The 18,911-nt window shown below is 52.4% G+C and overlaps 1 protein-coding gene across 2 annotated transcripts; it reads right to left on the reverse strand.

Annotated features, from left to right (window-relative positions):
- Positions 1-3,395: 3,395 nt before the first annotated feature.
- On the reverse strand, positions 3,396-16,839 carry RCN3 (reticulocalbin 3). 2 transcript variants are annotated; one of them, XM_080644154.1, is made up of 7 exons: positions 16,594-16,839; positions 15,940-16,204; positions 13,890-14,092; positions 12,417-12,589; positions 8,283-8,343; positions 4,420-4,619; positions 3,396-3,911 (listed from the first exon to the last, which is right to left on the reverse strand). In XM_080644154.1, exons 2-7 carry the CDS (start codon positions 16,179-16,181, stop codon positions 3,804-3,806), a joined length of 987 nt encoding a protein of 328 aa, XP_080500280.1. In that variant the 5' UTR covers positions 16,182-16,204; positions 16,594-16,839; the 3' UTR covers positions 3,396-3,803. The 2 variants fall into 2 exon arrangements, with proteins under 2 accessions (XP_080500280.1, XP_080500279.1); XM_080644153.1 differs by having other exon boundaries at positions 15,940-16,187; positions 16,594-16,835.
- Between the last annotated feature and the right edge of the window lie 2,072 nt (positions 16,840-18,911).

The following is an 18,911-nucleotide window of genomic DNA, read 5'->3' on the forward strand; positions in this document are numbered from 1 at the left end:
GGTTTCAAAGCTAACAAGAGCCCAGCTGGTGTAGTTCAGTGACTGAGTGTCCACCCACCAGTCAGGAGGTCACAGTTGGATTCCCGATCGGCACGTGCCCAGGTTGCGGGCTCAATCCCCAGTCGGGGGTGTGCAGGAGGCAGCTGGTCAGTGATTCTCTCTCATCATTGATGTTTCTATTTCTCCCTCCCTCTCCTTTCCTCTCTGATATCAATAAAAAATATATATATATATATATATATATATATATATATATATATATATATTTATTTATTTTTTAATATATATTTTATTGATTTTATTTTTACAGAGAGGAAGGGAAAGGGATAGAGAGAAACATCGATGAGAGAGAAACATCGATCAGCTGCCTCCTGCATACCCCCTACTGGGGATGTGCCTGCAACCAAGGTACATGCCCTTGACCGGAACCGAACCCGGGACCCCTCAGTCCGCAGGCCAACGCTCCATCCACTGAGCCAAACCGGTCAGGGCTAAATATATATATATATATTTTTTTTTTTAAATATATATTTTATTGATATTTCACAGAGAGGAAGGGAGAGGGATAGAGAGCTAGAAACATCGATGAGAGAGAAACATCGATCAGCTGCCTCCTGCACACTCCCACTGAGGATGTGCCCGCAACCAAGGTACATGCCCTTGACCGGAATCGAACTCGGGACCCTTCAGTCCGCAGGCCGACGCTCTATCCACTGAGCCAAACCGGTTTTGGCTAAATATATTTTTTTAATGTACGAAGGTAACAAGAAAAGAAAGCAGTCTTGGCCATTGTGGCTCAGTTGATTGGGCAGCATCCGATGCCACCAAAGGGTTGCTGGTTCCATTCCTGTCAGGGTACATACGCCCGGTTGTGGGTTCGCTATCACATCACATCAGTGTTTCTCCCTCTCTCTCTCTAAAAATAAATGTAAAAATCTTAAAAAAAAAAAAAAAAAAAAAGAGGAAGCAAGACAGACAGGAGAAGAGAGACAGGAAGTGGAAACAAATCTTGTCTGTTCTCAGCAGAGGTTTCCTAGACACTGGCCTGAAGTTTAGAGCAAGAAGCGGGCATGCCTGCTGGTGGCGCGTCTCCACACCCCCTGGTAGCGCTGTAAGACAGTGGCAATTGCTCGATGAGGTGTTTAAATGGGGAGATGTATTCTGGGAAAAGGACAACCACATGGACAGGGAGCACATCCTTGTTTGCCAGGGGAGCGGGAAGGATTGACTATAAAGCTGGGGGTTGGCATGAGAATCTGGGGTGGGGGATGCGCTGTGCTGTCCTGTCACATGTGCTGGCACCTTCCATGCAGCATTGTTTATAAAAGACCAGAAACAACCTAAATGCCGGTTAGTAGAGAACTGGTTAAATAATCTATCTTAAAAAAGGAAACCTATCTAGGGGAGTAGTTCTCAGCTGTTAAAAGACAAAGGAGCCCTAGCTGGTTTGGCTCAGTGGATAGAGCGTTGGCCTGCAGACTGAAGGGACCCGGGTTCGATTCGGGTCAAGGGCATGTACCTTGGTTGTGGGCACATCCCCAGTAGGGGGTGTGCAGGAGGCAGCTGATTGATGTTTCTAACTCTATCCCTCTCCCTTCCTCTCTGTAAAAAAATCAATAAAATACGTATTTTGTTTAAAAAGACAAAGGAAATGAAGATACTCTTTTTTTTTTTTCTGTTTCTCTTCAAAGTTTAATCTAGGTCACTATGATCTCTGAGAGAGGAAGGGAGGGGGAGAGAGAGAAGCATCGATCAGTTGCCTCCTGGGTGACCAGGGATCAAACCTGCAACCTAGGTATGTGCCCTGACCAGGAATTGAACCCACAACCTTTCGGTGCACCGGGCAACACTCCAACCAACCAAGCCACCCAGCCAGGGCGAAGACACTCTTCATGGACTAAACTGAAACAGTCTTCAAAATGTGTTCTTCATCACCTCAGTGAAAAAGAAGTAAATTTAAAATCGGAGGGTTCTGACTCAGAAAGAGGATTGAGAAAAACAGGAGAGGCCGTGCCCTCTGTGGTCCTGGATCTGTCTCCTGCGTCAAGTATTTAGAAGGAACAGACCCAGGGACGCCCCGCCCCTTCTTCCCGCCTCCGATCACCCCCAACCTCTTTTCCAGTCACCACCTGAGGAACCACCTCAGCCAGCCTCAGCCTCCGAGATCAGCCAACACCGGTTTTTACCTTAAATAAACTCCTAGTGCCAAACAACCATGAGCTCCCAAATCCGTCAGAATTATCCCACTGAGGTGGAGGCTGCGGTCCTCTGCCGGCCTCCCGCACCTACCTCTCTCTGGGCCTCTATTTCCCCTGCGACCATGTGACTCTCGAGGGTGGGGGGCCGGGTCTTCTGAGAGTTGGCCCAGAAGCAGCCCAGGGCACTGACAGCATCCCTTACAGATGCAAATCAGCGGGTGGCCGCATTCTCTGCCAGGACGTGCGGAGCCTTCCCCAGGTGGTGAGCAAAGCGAGGACATCCTAGAAGCCGCCGTGGTCCTGGAGAACCAGAACCAGGCCCTTTGGATCTGCAGGCGCAGACCCTCAGCTCTGCGACTTCCTGCAGAACCACTTCCTGGGTGAGCAGGTGAAACTCATCAAGAAGATGGGCCACACCTGACTCACCTCTGCAGGCTGCCGGCCCAGTGGGGGGTGTGCAGGAGGCAGCTGATCGATGTTTCTCTCTCATGGATGTTTCTAACTCTCTCCCTCTCTGTAAAAAAAATCAATAAAATATATTTTTTTAAAAATCGACCGCAGCCCTGACCGGTTTGGCTCAGTGGATAGAGCATCGGTCTGCGGACTGAAGGGTCCCAGGTTCGATTCCCGTCAAGGGCATGTACCTTGGTTGCGGGCACATCCCCAGTGGGAGGTGTGCAGGAGGCAGCTGATCGATGTTTCTCTCTCATCGATGTTTCTGGGCTCTCTACCCTCTCCCTTCCTCTCTGTAAAAAATCAATAAAATATATTTTTAAAAAATCGACCGCAGCTGCCTCCTGCTGATCCTCACCCACCAGGCCCTCTCCTGCCACAGGGCCTTTGCACCTGCCATTCCCTCCGCCTGAACCGCTTTCCCCCAGGGCTCACTCCCTCACTCCATGTATTAATGAGGCCTTGCCCGCCACCTGGTTAAGAGTGTTGCCAGCACTTGCTGTGCAGAAGGCAGAGCTCTCTGTCCGGCTTGCTGGATGCTGGGTGCAGGCTGCTAGTTTCATTTTTCATCCCCAGGGACGCCCTCGAACCTGCTAACACCCACAGCCGCCTCTTCAGATACTCTGTCCCCTCCTTCAGCACAGTCCCCCCAACTCCTAGCATGTTCCTCTCCAAGTCAGACCCCAATTCCTTCTCCAGGCCTCTCCTCCCTCCCCCCCCCCCGCCCCTCAGAAAGACACACGGAGGCGGCCCAGCACTGGGTTTTATTGCCTCCCTGCAGAGAGGCGTCCTGGGGCGGTGCCTGTGGGGTGGGCAAGTGCAGGGCGGAGGCGGTGGGGTTTCCTGTCTGTATGTGAGGCTCGGATTTGGAGCTGTGTGGTTACTGGAGGGGCCATGGGCTGGCTGGGAGGGCCTGCCAGTGAGAAGTGGGTGGTCCCTCTCTCTTCAGGCCTGTGGGTCCCTGGGGTGGGGATGAGAGGGGATGAGGTGTCTCAAGGAGAGAACTTGACCGGGTGTGTCCGTGAGAGCCCGGGGCAGGCCACCGCTGTGTCCACATCCTGCAGGGCGGGGCACGGACACGGAGGGGGCCTGGCCACTGGGGTCCCTCCTCCGGTCATCCCACGGGGCCGAGGCTGCGGGGGGCTCTGCGGCTCAGAGCTCGTCGTGGTGGCGTGTCAGGTCCTCGCCGTAGTTGGTGGCCTGGCTGCCCACAAACATGTTCCAGTTGCCCAGGATCTCGGCCTTACTCAGACGCCCGTCCTGATGGAGGTCAGAGGTCAGCAGGGCAGCTCAGTCCCCTGCATGTGAGATCCCTTTCGGAACCTAAGTATGGCCCTCCAGTTCCCTGGCCCCCACTCTGGGTCCCTGCCCCTCCTCTCTGGGCCCTGCCCCCCCCCCTCTCTGGGTCCGTGCCCCCCTCTCTCTGGGTCCCTGCCCCCCTCTTTCCGGGTCCCTGCCCCCTCTCTCTGGGTCCCTGCCCCCCTCTCTCTGGGTCCCTGCCCCCCTCTCTCCGGGTCCCTGCCCACCTCTCTCTAGGTCTCTGTGCCCCCCTCTCTCTGGGTCCCTGCCCCCCTCTCTCCGGGTCCCTGCCCCCCTCTCTCCGGGTCCCTGCCCCCCTCTCTCTGGGTCCCTGTCCCCTCCTTAAGGTCTCTGGTCCTCCCATCCCTCTCTCCCTTTCTCCAGCCAAACTTCTCCAGGCCCCACTCCTAGTCACGTGTGCACCAGGCGCACCCCCAGAGCAGCCTGCGCCCCATCGCCCCATCAGCACCTTGTCCGTGTCACTCTCGTGCAGCAAATGGTTGGCCTCCACCAGCGGCTGGTCCTGGGCGGGGGGCAGCACCCAGTGGCCGACCTCATTGCCGTCCAGATGCCCGTCCTGGTTCAGATCCCGGAAGTCCCGGAACTGCTCCCGCTCGGTCTGCACCCAGGCCGGCTCCTCCTCCCCGGCCTCCGCCGAGTACAGGTCCGCTGGGGTCGGGGCGAGAGGCCGCGGCTCAGGGACTCAGGGCCCGGGCCCTGGTGGACTCTGACCAGGAGACCCCAGCCACCCCCTTCTCTCTCCTTAGCCTCAGTTTAAATGGGATTAGTAACAACACCTGATTCACAAGTGATCATTATGCTACTCATGAAATGCACTTGACCAGTTCGTTTACTGATCGACTGAACGATCAATCAATCAGACTGAGATCCAGATGAAATACTGTGTGCATTGTGTGGCTCGGAGCCTGGCACACAGTAGGTGCTCCATATGAAGTAAGGGCGAGTGAGCGAGTGTCTGGCGGGGTAACAGGGGCTGCTATAAAGCTCACCTCACCCTGAGAACCTCCCCAGGGATTGTTGGAGCCTCTCTTTTATTTAGTTTTAAGGATGGTTTATGGATTTTTAGAGAGAGAGGGAAAGAAACATCCTCGGACTGCCTCCTGCATGCCCCCACCAGGGATCAAGCCTGAAACCCGGGCAGGTGCCCTGACCCGGAATGGAGCTGGCCACCCTTTGGTGCCTGGGATGATGCCCAACCAACTGAGCCAGGGCTTTTTCTTTTTTAAGATATCAATTTAGTCCTAGCCGGGTTGGCATCGGCCTGCGAACTGAAAGGTCCCAGGTTCGATTCCGGTCAAGGGCACACGCCCGGGTTGTGGGCTCCATCCACAGTGGGGGGAATCGAACTGTCACCCCCTGGATCATAGGTGGATGCTCAACCACTGAGCCACACCCGCCGGGCCTAAGTGATCATTTCTTATCGGAAATGGCAATGGTAGGTGGGAGTTGTGTGTGTGTGTTTCCATTGTGGGGTCAAAAGCTCACAACACAAAACTCACCAATAGTGACATTCACAATGTCATGCAGCCTCCATCCAGAACATTCTCATCAATCACCCCAAAAGCAGTAACTCCCAGGACCCCCTCCCTCCAGCCCCTGACAACCACTGAACCTACTTTCTTTCTCAATGAATTTTCCTATTCTGGACACTTCCGATGAATGGAGTCGTACAACAGTGTGGCCCTTCTCTTGGCACGATATTTTCAAATACCAGGACTTCATTCCTTTTTACGGCCAACAGATACCCGATTGCCTACATCTACTCCCTCTGTCTATCCATTCACCCACTGATGGGCATTTGTGTTGACTATATGTGGTCCTAGGTGGGGGGTGCTCCATTACCCCCACTTACAGATGAGGGAACGGAGGCTCAGAGAGGGTGAGGGACTTGTTTACGGTCACGTGGCTGGGAGGTGGCAGGGGACCAGGCAGGCTGGCTCCAGAACCTGTACCCGTAAGCACTGGGCACCCCCACCTCTCCCATCTCTCCTGACACCCCGCCATCTGGGTCAGGACCCACACTGCCCCCTTAGTACTCCTCCTTCATGCCCTTCCCCACACCACTCAGCAGGACAAAATCACATTTCTTTGGGGGATCCTGGGGTTCGGCCCATGTCTCTGTCCCCGGGGCCCCACAGGGACCCTACGGTGTGGATGTCAGGACAGAACCCTAGGGTCTGCTTGCCTGGACTCAGTCCTGTTCCAGCCGACTGGCAGGTGGCCTCAGGGATTTTCCCTCTGTGCCTCAGCTTCCTTATCTGTAAAGTGGGGTAATACCCGACTCGCAGGGTTGCCGTGGCGATTAAATGAATTTACAAGATGTTAACCACAGTCACCACAGGCTGTATCAGCTACTGCTATGATTCAACTGTGATGCTCCAGTTCTTTCTTGCAAAAAAAAAAAAAAAAAAAAGTTTCTTCCTCTCTCTCTCTAAAATCAATCATCAAAATTTGTTTAAATTAGGCTTACATAAAAATGTCCTGCCTGCCTGCTGTTTGTTCCATAAAAACATTCTATAGTCCTATATAATAAAGAGGGAGTATGCAAATTGACCATCACATAAAAAAAAACATTCTATAGAAAAACGCGTGTTCAATCTTTGAACAGTTCCGCCCTGGCCATTGTGCTCAGTGGTTAGAGCACGCACCCATGCAACAAAGGGTCAGATTCCAGCCCCGCCCCTCCCCAGCGCCAACTGGGGCGTGTGCAGGGGGCAACCAATGGATGTGTCTCTCTGATATCGATGTTCTTCTCTCTCTCTCCCCCTCCCTCCTTTCCAACCACTCTCTCTAAAAAAAAAATCAATAGAGTCTGGCCAGGGAGGCTCAGTAGCAGAGCTCCGACCCAGGAACCAAGAGATCTCAAGTTGATTCCCAGTCAGGGCACATGCCTAGGTTGTGGGCTCGATCCCCAATAGGGGGGCATGCAGAAGGCAGATTAAAAAAAACAATTTTTTTTTTTTAAATTTAAAAATCGCCCAGTTTGGCTCAGTGGATAGAGTGTTGGCCTGTGAACTGAAGGGTCCTAGGTTTGATTCCGGTCAATGGCACATGCCCGGTGTTAGGTCTGATCAAGCAATTGAATCGATACCCCTACCCTAGAAACTGACTTTTCAGGCCATTTCACTAAGGACATTCCCTTTGCAGAGACCACATTTCACTTGCGGTGACCTTGTTCCATTCTCTCCCCTCTGGGTCTGCATAAAGAAGTCTCCGCCCAGAAAAAGCCCGCCAAAAGTCCTTTAAAAGCCGCTGACTCCCGTCGCTGGGTGCTGGAGCCATCCAGGCTCAGCCACCTGGTGTGCGGATGATGGAATAAATTCCTAATCCCTCACCACTCTGGCCTCCTGTGTTCCTCCTTCCGACCTAACACCCGGGTTGCAGGCTCAATCCCTAGTGGAAGGGGCGGGGGACGTGCAGGAGGCAGCCAATCAATGGTTCTCTCTCACCATTGATGTTTCCGTCTCTCTCTTCCTCTCTGAAATCAATAAAAATATTTTTTTAAAAATAATTTTTAAAATCAATGGAAAAAAATACCCTCAGGTGAGGATTAACAACAACAACAAAAAAAACTTTTAACAATTCCATACTTAATAGCTTTACCCTTGGAGGTGTCATAGGGCTCCCCAACACCCCAAGGAAAAGGAGACATTTTACACTTTGCTGTGTAAATGCAGGTTCGAGACCAGCTCCCTGACCCAGTGGCCGGCAAACTGCAGCTCGCGAGCCACATGCGGCTCTTTGGCCCCTTGAGTGTGGCTCTTCCACAAAATACCACGGCCTGGGCGAGTCTATTTTGAAGAAGTGGTGTTAGGAGAAGTTTAAGTTTAAAAAATTTGGCTCTCAAAAGAAATTTCAGTCGTTGTACTGTTGATATTTGGCTCTGTTGACTAATGAGTTTGCCGACCACTGCCCTAATCCAAGCAAACGCAGCCCTCGCCCTGTTTTTGTAGAAACTCCAGACCCTCCCAGGAAGGCACCTGCTCTGTGACAGTCTCTGCTGTATCCTCAACCACTAACACTCAATGTGTCCTGGCCCTGGCCCACAGTAGGTGCTTGAGAATGTTTTCCTTGGTCTGGCATACAGAAGGTATTCGATAAATGTTTCCTGGGCCTCCCCATAGTAGGTATTTGATAAAGATTTGCTGGGGCCGGGGACTGGCACATAGTAGGTGCTCAACAAATGTTTGGTGGCTGAATGAACTCAAGCAGCGCCCCTGCCTCTGTTCTCCTATGGGAGATAATGCATTGGCTGCCACCTGGGCTAGGAGGGGACAAGCATCCCCAGGGAGAGACTCAGGTCCCACTCACCGATATACTCGTCCACTTGGATATAGCCATCTTTGTTCTTGTCCAGGTCCTCCAGGGTTTCCTGGGGAGAAAGAGGCATTAGGGCTGGACCCCTGGCATCGGGATGAGGTTCTCTCAGGGGATCTCATGGGGGTGGCTGTGGGACCAGGTCTTGGAGCAGAGCAATCTCAACAGGGCATAACTGTCCCCAAGGGCATGTGGGAAATTTGGGGGCTTTCTGGGGGTGCCATAATAATGCAGGCCCTACCTGCACTTAGTGGAGGGGAGGCCAGGGACCCAGATGTCCTGATGCACAGGTTGGTCCACGCAAGAGCGATTTTGCATCCCTCACTTTCTCATGCCCCAGCCCACACTCTCCAAGGGCAGAGGCCTCTTTCCCTTTAAAAGGCGGAGTCTAGCCCTGGCTGGTTTGGCTCAGTGGATAGAGCCTCGGCCAGCGGACAAGGATCCCAGGTTCTATTCTGGTCAAGGGCACATGCCCCAGGGTTGCAGGCTCGATCCCCAGTGGGGGGCGTGCAGGCGGCAGCAATGATTCTCTCATCATTGATGTTTCTGTCTCTTTCTCCCTCTCCCTTCCTCTCTGAATAAATAAAAATGTATTTAATAAAAATTAGAGCCCTAACTGGTTTGGCTCAGTGGATAGAGCGTCGGCCTGCGAACTGAAAGGTCCCAGGTTCGATTCCAGTCAAGGGCATGTACCTTGTGGTTGTGGGCACATCCCCAGCAGGAGGCAGCTTGATCGATGTTTCTCTCTCATTGATGTTTCTCTCTCATTGATGTTTCTCTCTCATCGATGTTTCTAGCTCTCTATCTCTTTCCCTTCCTCTCTGTAAAAAATCAATAAAATATATATTTTTAAAAAAATTAGAAAAAGGCAGAACCTAGACACCAACTCAGCTGGTGTGCTATTTGACACACTTTCCAAACCTCTGCTCTCAGTTTTTTCCTTCACTTCTTGAGCAAACAGCTTCTGTTCCTCATTTTTGCATTCAGACTCACTCCCTGTGAGGCAACACAGGCACCCGACACTCCAGCATGTCTTTTTTTTTTTATAATATATTTTTTATTGGTTTCAGAGAGGAAGGGAGAGAGATAGAAACATCAATGATGAGAGAGAATCATTGATTGGCTGCCTCCTGCACATCCCCCATTGGGGGGGAATCGAACCCACAACCCGGGCATGTGCCCCTGGCCAGAATCGAACCTGGGACCCTTCAGTCCGCAGGCCGACGCTCTATCCACTGAGCCATACCGGGCAGGGCAACTCCAGCATGTCTTCTAGCAGAGTCGAGCTCCAACATTTTAGGGTTGACAGATAAAATACAGGATTCTCAATTACATTCAACTTTCCCACGAACAACAAATCATTCTTCAGGAGAAGTCTGTCCCGCACAATATTTGGGATCTACTGGGAGGACAGGATGCTAAGTTACGTCAGTTTCAGATATACCATGTTTTGGTAAAAGTATGTCCCAAATAGTATGTGAGATATACTTATACTGTGTGGGCTCTACTTTCACTGAAAATTTTATTTTTTGTTATAAATTCCAGTGGAATTGAGTGCCCGATGTTATTTGCTGAATCTGATAACTCGAAAACACATGCTGAAGTTCTTGTTAGTTATTGTAAGCGACTTTCCTTTAGTTCCTCTTTTACAGTACAATGTGGGCTAAAAGTCATGTTTTGAAATCTGTCCACGGGGAGGTTATGCTCACTGTCCACGGATGTGAGTGATGACAGCAGAGCTTAGACTAGGGCTTGGCAAACTTTCTCCATAAAGGGCCAGATCCTATAATAATAAAAGGCTAATATGCAAATCGACTGAACAGCAGAACGACTGGTCACTATGACACGCACTGACCACCTGGGGGCAGATGCTCAACGCAGGAGCTGCCCCTAGTGGTCAGTATGCTCCCACAGGGGGAGCGCCACTCAGCCAGAAGCCAGGTTCATGGCTGGCGAGCGCAGCGGCCGTGGCGGGAGCCTCTCCCACCTCTGCCTCCATGGCAGCGCTAAGGATGTCTAACTGATGGCTACCTATAGGGAGCGGGCCTAAGCCGTCAGTAGGACATCCTCCGAGGGCTTCCGGACTGCAAGAGTGCAGGTCGGGCTGAGGGGACACCCTCCCCCCACCCCCACCCCGAGTGCATGAATTTCGTGCACCAGGCCTCTATAGTAAATATTTTTGGCTTTGCCTGCTGTACACTCTCTGTTGAACTGACTCAGCTTTGCAGATGGAGCATATGTAAGCAAATGGGTGTGGCTGTGATACAATAAAACTTGACTTGCAAAAACATTCTGTGGGCTGGATTTGGCTACAGGTTCTAGTTCACTGGACATGGGTTCTAGTTTGCAGACCCCTTGTTAAGGCCATGGATTCAATGGTCTAGGTTCAAATCCAGGCTGTGCCACTTCTCATCTGGGGGATCCTGGGAGAGTCACCTCTTGGTGCCTAGATATCCTTTTCTGTAAAACAAAGATGACAGGCCACCACCAAAGGGCTGCCACGGACAATTAAGTTGAGGTAACGTGGGCTTGCCGGGCCCATGTGGCTCAGTGGTTGAGCATCGACCTATGGACCAGGAGATCACAGTTCAATTCTGGTCCGGGCATATGCCTGGGTTGTGGGCTCGATCCCCAGTGTGGGGCATGCAGGAGGCAGCCGATCAATGATTCTCTCTCATCATTGATGATTCTATTTTTCCCTCTCCCTTCCTCTCTGGAATCAATAAAAAAAATTTAAAAATAAAAAATAAATAAATTGAGGCAATGTGCCCTAGCTGGTATTGCTCAGTGGTTAGAGAATCGGCCTGCACACAGAAGGGTCGCAGGTTCAATTCCCGGTCAGGGGCAGGTACCTGGGTTGCAGGTTTGATCCCTGGCCCCAGTCAGGGTGCTTGCAGGAAGCAACCAATCCATGTGTCTCTCTCATATCAATGTTTCTCTCTCTCTCTCTCTCTCTCTCTCTCTCTCTTTCTCTCCCCCCCTCCCACTCTCTCTAAAAATCAATGGAAAAAATATCCTTGGGTGAAGATTAACAAAAAATGAATAAAAATAAATTGAGGTAATGCAGGTAAAGAAAGGTGTTGAGGGTGCCTGGCACACAGGACATGCTCAGTCAGGGTTTGTTAAATAATCTTAACTCGGGAGAATAAAGAGGTGGCCCTGGCCAGTGTTGCTCAGTGGATACAGCGTCAGCCTGGGGACTGAAGGGTCCTGGGTTTGATTCCTGGTCAGGGCACATGCCCAGGTTGCAGACTCGATCCCCAGTGGGGGGCATGCAGGAGGCAGCTGATCCGTGATTCTGTCTCATCATTGATGTTTCTATCTCTCTCTCTCCCTTCCTCTCTGAAATCAATAAAAACATATTTAAAAAAAAAAGAGGTGTTACACTGTCTGCTCTAAAAGAGGGACATTGGGCTTGCAGGCTGGGAAGTATAACGAGTTAATGCCAGCTCTCCTTTCTGATCCCCATGATCCAGCGATTCCTACCCTGTAACTATTGACACATGTGTGTAAAATGTCGTAATGAGCATTTACCCCAGGCCAGTGTTACAGTGCAGGCATGAACTCATCTAGTCCCTATTACCACCCTCCAGATAGGGATCATGATCAGTACCATCACTTTACAGATGAGGAAATTCAGGTCCAGAGAGGTTAAATAACTTGCCCGAGGTCACACAGCCAGGAACAGCAGGGCTGGGACTTGAAACCAGGCCTTCTGGCCTTAGAGCCCTTGATCCTAACAGCTTTGCCATAGACCCTCAAAGCAGCTTTGGATGGAGACATAAGGGGTTACCTGTGGGGACGGGACTGCGGGTGACAGGGTAGGGACATGGGAGAAAAGAAGACTGTTCACCTTTTTTGCATCTTTTGGGCATTTAACCACATCAATATGTTACCTATTTGAGAAATGCACACAATTACATTTTTAAAGTAAGTTGTGCAGTGCTAGGCATGGCAGACGTGGGTATAAATCCTTTCACCAATGGTGACACTGGGGGGTCAGGGTGGGATGGGAGATGTCACCCTCCATTGACTGGCGCTTGTGGCCTGGGTTTCCTGGGGAAGGTGTCAGGGGACCAGGGGACTGGAACTCCCAAGGTGAGCGCTGGCAGGCCGGCCCTCACTCACAGCAACCACGATGTCCCGCATGTGAGGGAACTCCTCCGGGTGCAAGAAGGCTGTCAGCTCCTCCCGAGTGGCCAGCAAGTCCCCATCCTGGTCAGCCACGCGGAAACGCCGCTCGTCCCGTGCCAGCATCTTCTTGTAGGTCTCTGCGTCTTCCACATCGTGGAATTCCTCACCTAGGAAAGGAGGGAGGGAGCGGCTGAGATGTGTTTTCATGGAGGTAACAGGCACGCTAAAGAGAAAGACGGGGGGCGGGGGGGGGGCTGTAAGAGATCAACCGAAGGACTTGTACACATGCATATAAGCATAACCAATGGATAAAAGACACTGGAGGGAGGGGGGGGCAGGTAAAGGCATGTACTGGGGGAAGGGGAGGCCGGGGGGAGGTCAATGGGGGAAAAAAAAAAGAGACATATGTACTACTATTTGTAATACTTCAAACAATTAAAAAAAATAAAAATAAATTTAAAAAAGAGAAAGACAAAGGGATCTAACTGGGGGGGGGGCGGGGATCGTGGGGACAGGGGTCAGGGCAGGCAGACCTCCACTAAATTCATCATACATAATACATATTCATTATTTGCATATATTTGCTACCTTGCAGTAAGAGCTGATGATATGCTAATAAGCTCTTTAGCTACAATATGGCATTGAACCCGCACAAAGAGCAAGCAGCGTTCTTTAGTTTATTCTCACTTTATGAAGGAGAAACTGACTCCCAGAGAGGAAATAACGCATCCAAGGTCACACAGTCAGGAATGACGGGCTTTGAGTTAACACTGGCTCTTGGGACCCCAAGGCATGCTCTGACGTAGTAGGTTATGCTGCCTCAGGTTGCTGGGCAGAGAGGAGGGGAAGGGCATTTTCAGAGGGAACAGTATGTGCGGAGTGTGGAGGTTTGAAGACTGACTGGGCCAGAAAGTGCAGAAGAACAAAGCTAGAGGGCAGGCCAGGTGGGGCTGAGGAGCTGGGACTCTCTCCTGGGGGCCCAGGGGGTCATGGGGGGCTGTGAGCAGCAGCAGGTCAGGGGAAGCTCTGGGTGTGGAAAGACCTCTCTGGCGATATATGAGGGACAGGCTGGGAGGAGGGTACAGGAGGGAGAGAACAAGAGCTAGAGGGGCCCAGGGCTAGGGCATGGGGACAGGGAGGAGGGAACCCATTGGTCAAAGAGCAGGGTAAATGGCTTTGGGATTCTCAGGATGAGAGGTCAGAGGTCAGGGGCATGGAAGGTAGAGGTCCCTGGTCAAGGATCTGAAGTCCCCTGGTCCCAGAGTTATAGAGGTTGTGGATGCCAGAATGAGAAGCCAGAAATCCGGGATCGGTGGTTTCAGGGTAACGGGGTCTTAGGAGTAGACCCTGGTCAAGTATCAGGGGTCAAAGGTCAGATATTTTGGTAATGGGTTCTCACTATTAGGGGTCAGAAAGGTCGGGGTCACAGTGTATGTGAACAGCAGAGGTCGGGGTCTCGCCGCATACCAGGCGCGTAGTAGCCATAGGTGGCATTGCGCAGCTCCTCCCAACCCACACGCCCGTCGCCGTCCGTGTCGTACGTGTGCCAGGCCGCGCTCACCGAGTCCCGTATGTGCCGTTGCTGCGTGTGTGCGATCCACGCGCGGAGCTCGGCTAGCGACACCCAGCCGTCCCCGTCTCCCGCACGGTCCATGCGGTCCACGATGCGCCTGGGGACCGGGGCGGAGAACACGTCAATCTCGGGACCCGCCTACCAGGGAGCATCCCGCCGTCCAGGCTCCGCCCCTCATGCGATAGCTTCGTCCCCTCGAGACACACCTCCTACTAAGACTAAGGTCCAGAGCCGCCCGCCAACTGGGGGAGGCACATGTCAATCCTGAGGCCACGCCCACATCAGGGCTCCGCCCCTTCAACCAAGGCTCCGCCCCCCAGAGGCGATCGGCCCATTCGGACACCCAAAGGGCCTATAGCTGACGCTGCGCCCCAAGACCCGCCCGGGTTGGGGAAGAACCTAAGGCAATCCGGGGCCACGCCCTTCGCTCTGGCCCCGCCCCTCGACCTGACGAGTTCCTTGTCCCGCTTGTCCTAGTTGGAGTGGGGACAGCGGGAAGGGCGTCACACTGCGCCCCTGGCCCGCAGGACTCCTGTCCCAAGACTGCCTCTAGTAATAGTCTCAACAACAACAAATAAAAACAAAAGCCTGCCTCTGAACAACTGACAAAGCCACACACCCCTCGCCGCCTCAGGCCCCGCCCCATGCCCCGCCCCTCTCCCCTGGCTCTGCCAGTTTTAGGACCCTCCCTTCTAACCCGCCTCCTGCGCCGCCTCCTCCCTGGATGTGCCGGTCAATTTCAGGACCCTCTTCCTCCAGTCCTGCCCCATGATGCGCCCCCTACCCTTTCCACCCGTTATTAGGCATTGACCTAGGACCATCACCCGCAACCTCGCGGGCTCGGCTTCCCCCCTCCCGTCCACGTGCTCCGGAGGATCCTGTGCACTGCAACCCTCCCCACCGACGCATATCAAACCCCAGTAGGTCCCACCTCACACCCCGTGTCTCAGGTCTCCCCAGTAGACTACCAGGCCCCTTCCCGCTCCCTTGGCCACGCCCCCCCAGGTTTGGGTCTGCGTCCAACCGCTAACCGAGCGCTCAAGGAGCCTTATCTGACACTGTCCCTTCGCCCCTGCGACCCGGTCTCCAGGGTAGAATCTGAGTCGGCCCTGCTGCCCCCTCCTGGGCCAGGCAGTCTCTGCTGGGATCCGTGGGGGACGGACTTTGTCCCCAAGACTCTCACACACGCTCTACCCTGAGTTTTGAGCTGTTGTTAAGAGCGTGGGCTCCACAGCCAGATATTCTAGGTTCAAATTTTGAAGCCTCCTCTTACTGGCTGTGTGACTGTGGGCAGGTCACTAAACCTCTCTGTGCCTCAGTTTCCCCCTCTTTGGGGAATACATTAGTTAACTCTTGTAAAGCACTTAGAACAGTGCCTGGCATTGCAGTAAGTGCTATGCTAAGTGTGTTAGCTTCTCACAGCTTTTCCTCCCTCATCCCTCCTTCACCCAACCCCATCCATGCACAATCTCCCAGCCAGAGACCTGGCCACCACAGCTATCTCCACCCTAGTCTAGGCGCCTTCGGCTCTTGTCTCCCACCTGGACTACTGCAGTCGCTTCCTCGCTGGTCTAGTCTATTCCCCAAATAGGAACCTAAAAGATTCCATTAAAATCTAAGCCAATCACATTCTCCCTCTAAAGCCCTCCCATGGTTCTCATCTTATTCAGAGAAAAGCTTAAATCTCCACTATGGCCCCAAAGGCCCTGCACACCCCTTTGTTCCCTCTCTGCCACCACCACCCTCTCCCTTTGCCCATTGGGTTCCACCCATACGGACCTCACTGTTCCTCAAACACATCAGGCCCCAGGGCCTTTGCACTTACATGTCTCTCTGCCTGGAATGCTATTCCCATACATACCACACAGCCCTCCCACTGCCTCCCCCTGACCTCCCTGTTTTAAATCACAACCTTGAGTCTTCCAGCCCCCATCTCTCTCCTACCCCAGACGGGCTTGGCTTTCTTCTGGGCTGAGTTGGTCGAATTCCTTGGCCACTTCTCGTCCCAGGAAAGCCTCGTGGTCGTACTGGAAGTTCCCATGGGCGTCATCATGAGCAGCCTCGCTCAGGGGAGCCTGGTGGTGCACCCTTCCCTGGCCATGAGGGCTGGCCTCAGGGGACGGCTTCCCCTGGGCCCCGTGCCTGAGCAGCAAGAGCAGCAGCAGAAGTGATGGTCGCCCCATCATCAGGCCCTGAAGAGTGGCGGAGGCTAGGAATCAGGGGTCACAGGGAAAAAGACAGAGAATAGACAGGAGGATGGGGGGAGGGGAGACCTAGAAAAGGACAGAGTGATTGATGGTAGCTGGCCGCAAAGTTTTGGGCTCAAGAAGGGTTGGGGTAGGAGGGGAGGAGGGTTGGGTTCTCAGAAGTAAAACCAGCTTTGGGGGAGTCCTGGAGGGGCCCCGGAGCTGCAAGAGGGGGGATTCAACCGGGAGACGTGGCACACTTCCCACGCAAAGTGTGGGGCAGGGTCGTGGCTAGAAAGAGAGAAATCATGCAAGTTCCCAGGCGTCGTTTCCAGCCTGGACTCTAATCCACGACCCGAGCGGACCTGAACAGTCCTCCCTGGGCCGGCCACCCGCCCTCGCCTCCGTTTACCGAATTATCCAGCCTCACAGTGTTCTCCAAACTCTGCTCCGCGTTCTCCAAAAAAGATGCCCAATTTGGCTGCTCTCCAGCCAGGCCCCGCCTCCGGCAGCACGGAGGCCCCGCCCCCCCACACCAATACCCTGAGGAGGACCCCGTGGGGCGGAGCCGAAGAGCGTCCGGCGGGCCGCGGACACCCTCGCCACGTCCACAAAGGAAAGCTTGCTCCCGAAGTTCGGCCTCGCCCCTTCCCAGGCCCCGCGGGGTGGGAGACGCCGGGTGACGCGGCCGAGGAGAACTACAACTCCCGGCAGGCTTCAGGGCGCCGAGCCTACAACTCCAGTTGTTCTAACTCTAAAGCCTCATGGGAGATTTATTTTTATCTCCCTTTGTTTAAGAAAGAAGGGAACCCAGGGGCCAGAGGAGCCATCCTCTTCCCTGATAGAGGGGATAACTCTTTTTTGTTTTTGCTCTAGGACTAGCACAATTTTATTTTTTTTATTATTTTTTTTAATGTATTTTATTGATTTTTTACAGAGAGGAAGGGAGAGGGAGAGAGAGCTAGAAACAGTGATGAGAGAGAAACATCAATCAGCTGCCTCCTGCACACCCCCCACTGGGGATGTGCCCGCAACCAAGGCACATGCCCCTGACCGGAATCGAACCTGCGACCCCTGAGTCCACAGGCCAACGCGCTATCCACTGAGCCAAACCGGCCAGGGCACAATTTTATTTTTTTAAGATTTTTATTGATTTCAGAGAGGAAGGGAGAGGGAGAGAGAGCTATAGAAACACCAATGATGAATCATTGATCGGCTGCCTCCTGCACGCCCCCTACTGGGGACCAAGCCATCAACCTGGGCATGTGCCCTTGACCAGAATCGAACCCTGGACGCTTCAGTCCTATTCATTGAGCCAAACCAGCTAGGGCGAGGGAACAACTCTTCTGCTCCACAAAGGAGTCAGGTCAGACTCCAGCCAAGAATTCCTCCAGCCCTAACCGGTTTGGCTCAGTGGATAGAGCATCCGCCTATGGACTGAAGGGTCCCAGGTTCGATTCCAGTCAAGGGCACATCCCCAGTATGTGCAGGAGGCAGCTGGTCGATGTTTCTCTCTCATCGATGTTTCTAACTCTCTATCCCTCTCCCTTCCTCTCTGTAAAAAATCAATAAAACAAAGAAAAAAAAAAAGAAAAGAATTCCTCCAAATGTTCTGGCGGGACAGCTCAGTTGGTTAATGTCCCATCCCCAGTCAGGGCACATACAAGAAGCAACCAATGAATGCATAAATAACTGGGAAAACAAATCGATGTTTCCCTCTCTCTCCCTTCCTCTCTTTCTCAAATCAATAATAATATTTTAATAAAAAAGCTGTGGTACATGTACACCATGGAATACTATGCAGCAGTAAAAAAGAAGGATCTCTGACCCTTTGAGACAGCATGGAGGGACCTGGACATTATTATGCTAAGCGAAATAAGCCAGTCAGAGGAAGATTAGTATCACATGATCTCACTCATATGTGGAATCTAATGAATAAAATAAACTGATGAACAAAATAGATCCAGAGACATAGAAGCATGGAACAGACTATGGAATCTCAGAGGAAAGGCAGGGGTGGATGGGTGAGTGGGTGGGAAGAGATTCAACCAAAGACCTTGTATGCATATATGCCATAACCCATGGACACAGACAATAGGGTGGTGAAGCCTGGGATAAGGGGCGGGGGCGGGCTAAAAGGGGTCAATGGGAAAAAAAGGGGACATATGTAATATTTTCAACAATAAAGATTACAAAAAAATTTTAAAAAACTGTTTTCTTTCCACTCTAAAATACTTTTAGTTCTCAAAATGGCTCGTTGGGTGTGCTCAGTGGTTAAGCATCGACCCATGAACCAGGAGATCATGGTTCCATTCCTGGTCAGGGCACATGCCCAGGTGCGGGCTCAATCCCCAGTAGGGGGTGTGCAGAGGCAGCCGATGGATGATTCTCTTTCATCATTGAGGTTTCTATCTCTCTCTCTCTCTTTTTTTTCTCCTTCCCTCTCTCTGAAATCAATAAAAACATATATATTTTTAAATTTTTTAAATGCCTGGCACAGTGTAAACATTCAGTAAATATTTGTAACATTGCCGCAACCGGTTTGGCTCAGTGGATAGAGCGTCGGCCTGCAGACTACAGGGTCCCGGGTTCGATTCCGGTCAAGGGCATGTACGTTGGTTGCGGGCGCATCCCCAGTGGGAGGTGCATCCCCAGTGGGAGGTGCGCAGGAGGCAGCTGATCGATGTTTCTCTCTCATCGATGTTTCTAACTCTCTATCCCTCTCCCTTC

This window comes from Plecotus auritus (assembly GCF_963455305.1).
Source record: "Plecotus auritus genome assembly, chromosome: 10".
Taxonomy (NCBI): Eukaryota; Metazoa; Chordata; class Mammalia; order Chiroptera; family Vespertilionidae; genus Plecotus; species Plecotus auritus.

Excerpts from the sequence above, each read along its gene's own strand:
- RCN3 (XM_080644154.1), bottom strand. The coding sequence starts at position 16,181 with ATGATGGGGCGACCATCACTTCTGCTGCTGCTCTTGCTGCTCAGGCAC. Across the intron at positions 14,093-15,939 it reads GAAAGCCAAGCCCGTCTGGG|GCGCATCGTGGACCGCATGG; the intron begins GTAGGAGAGAGA and ends CCCGGTCCCCAG. Across the intron at positions 4,620-8,282 it reads CCAAGTGGACGAGTATATCG|CGGACCTGTACTCGGCGGAG; the intron begins GTGAGTGGGACC and ends CCCCGACCCCAG.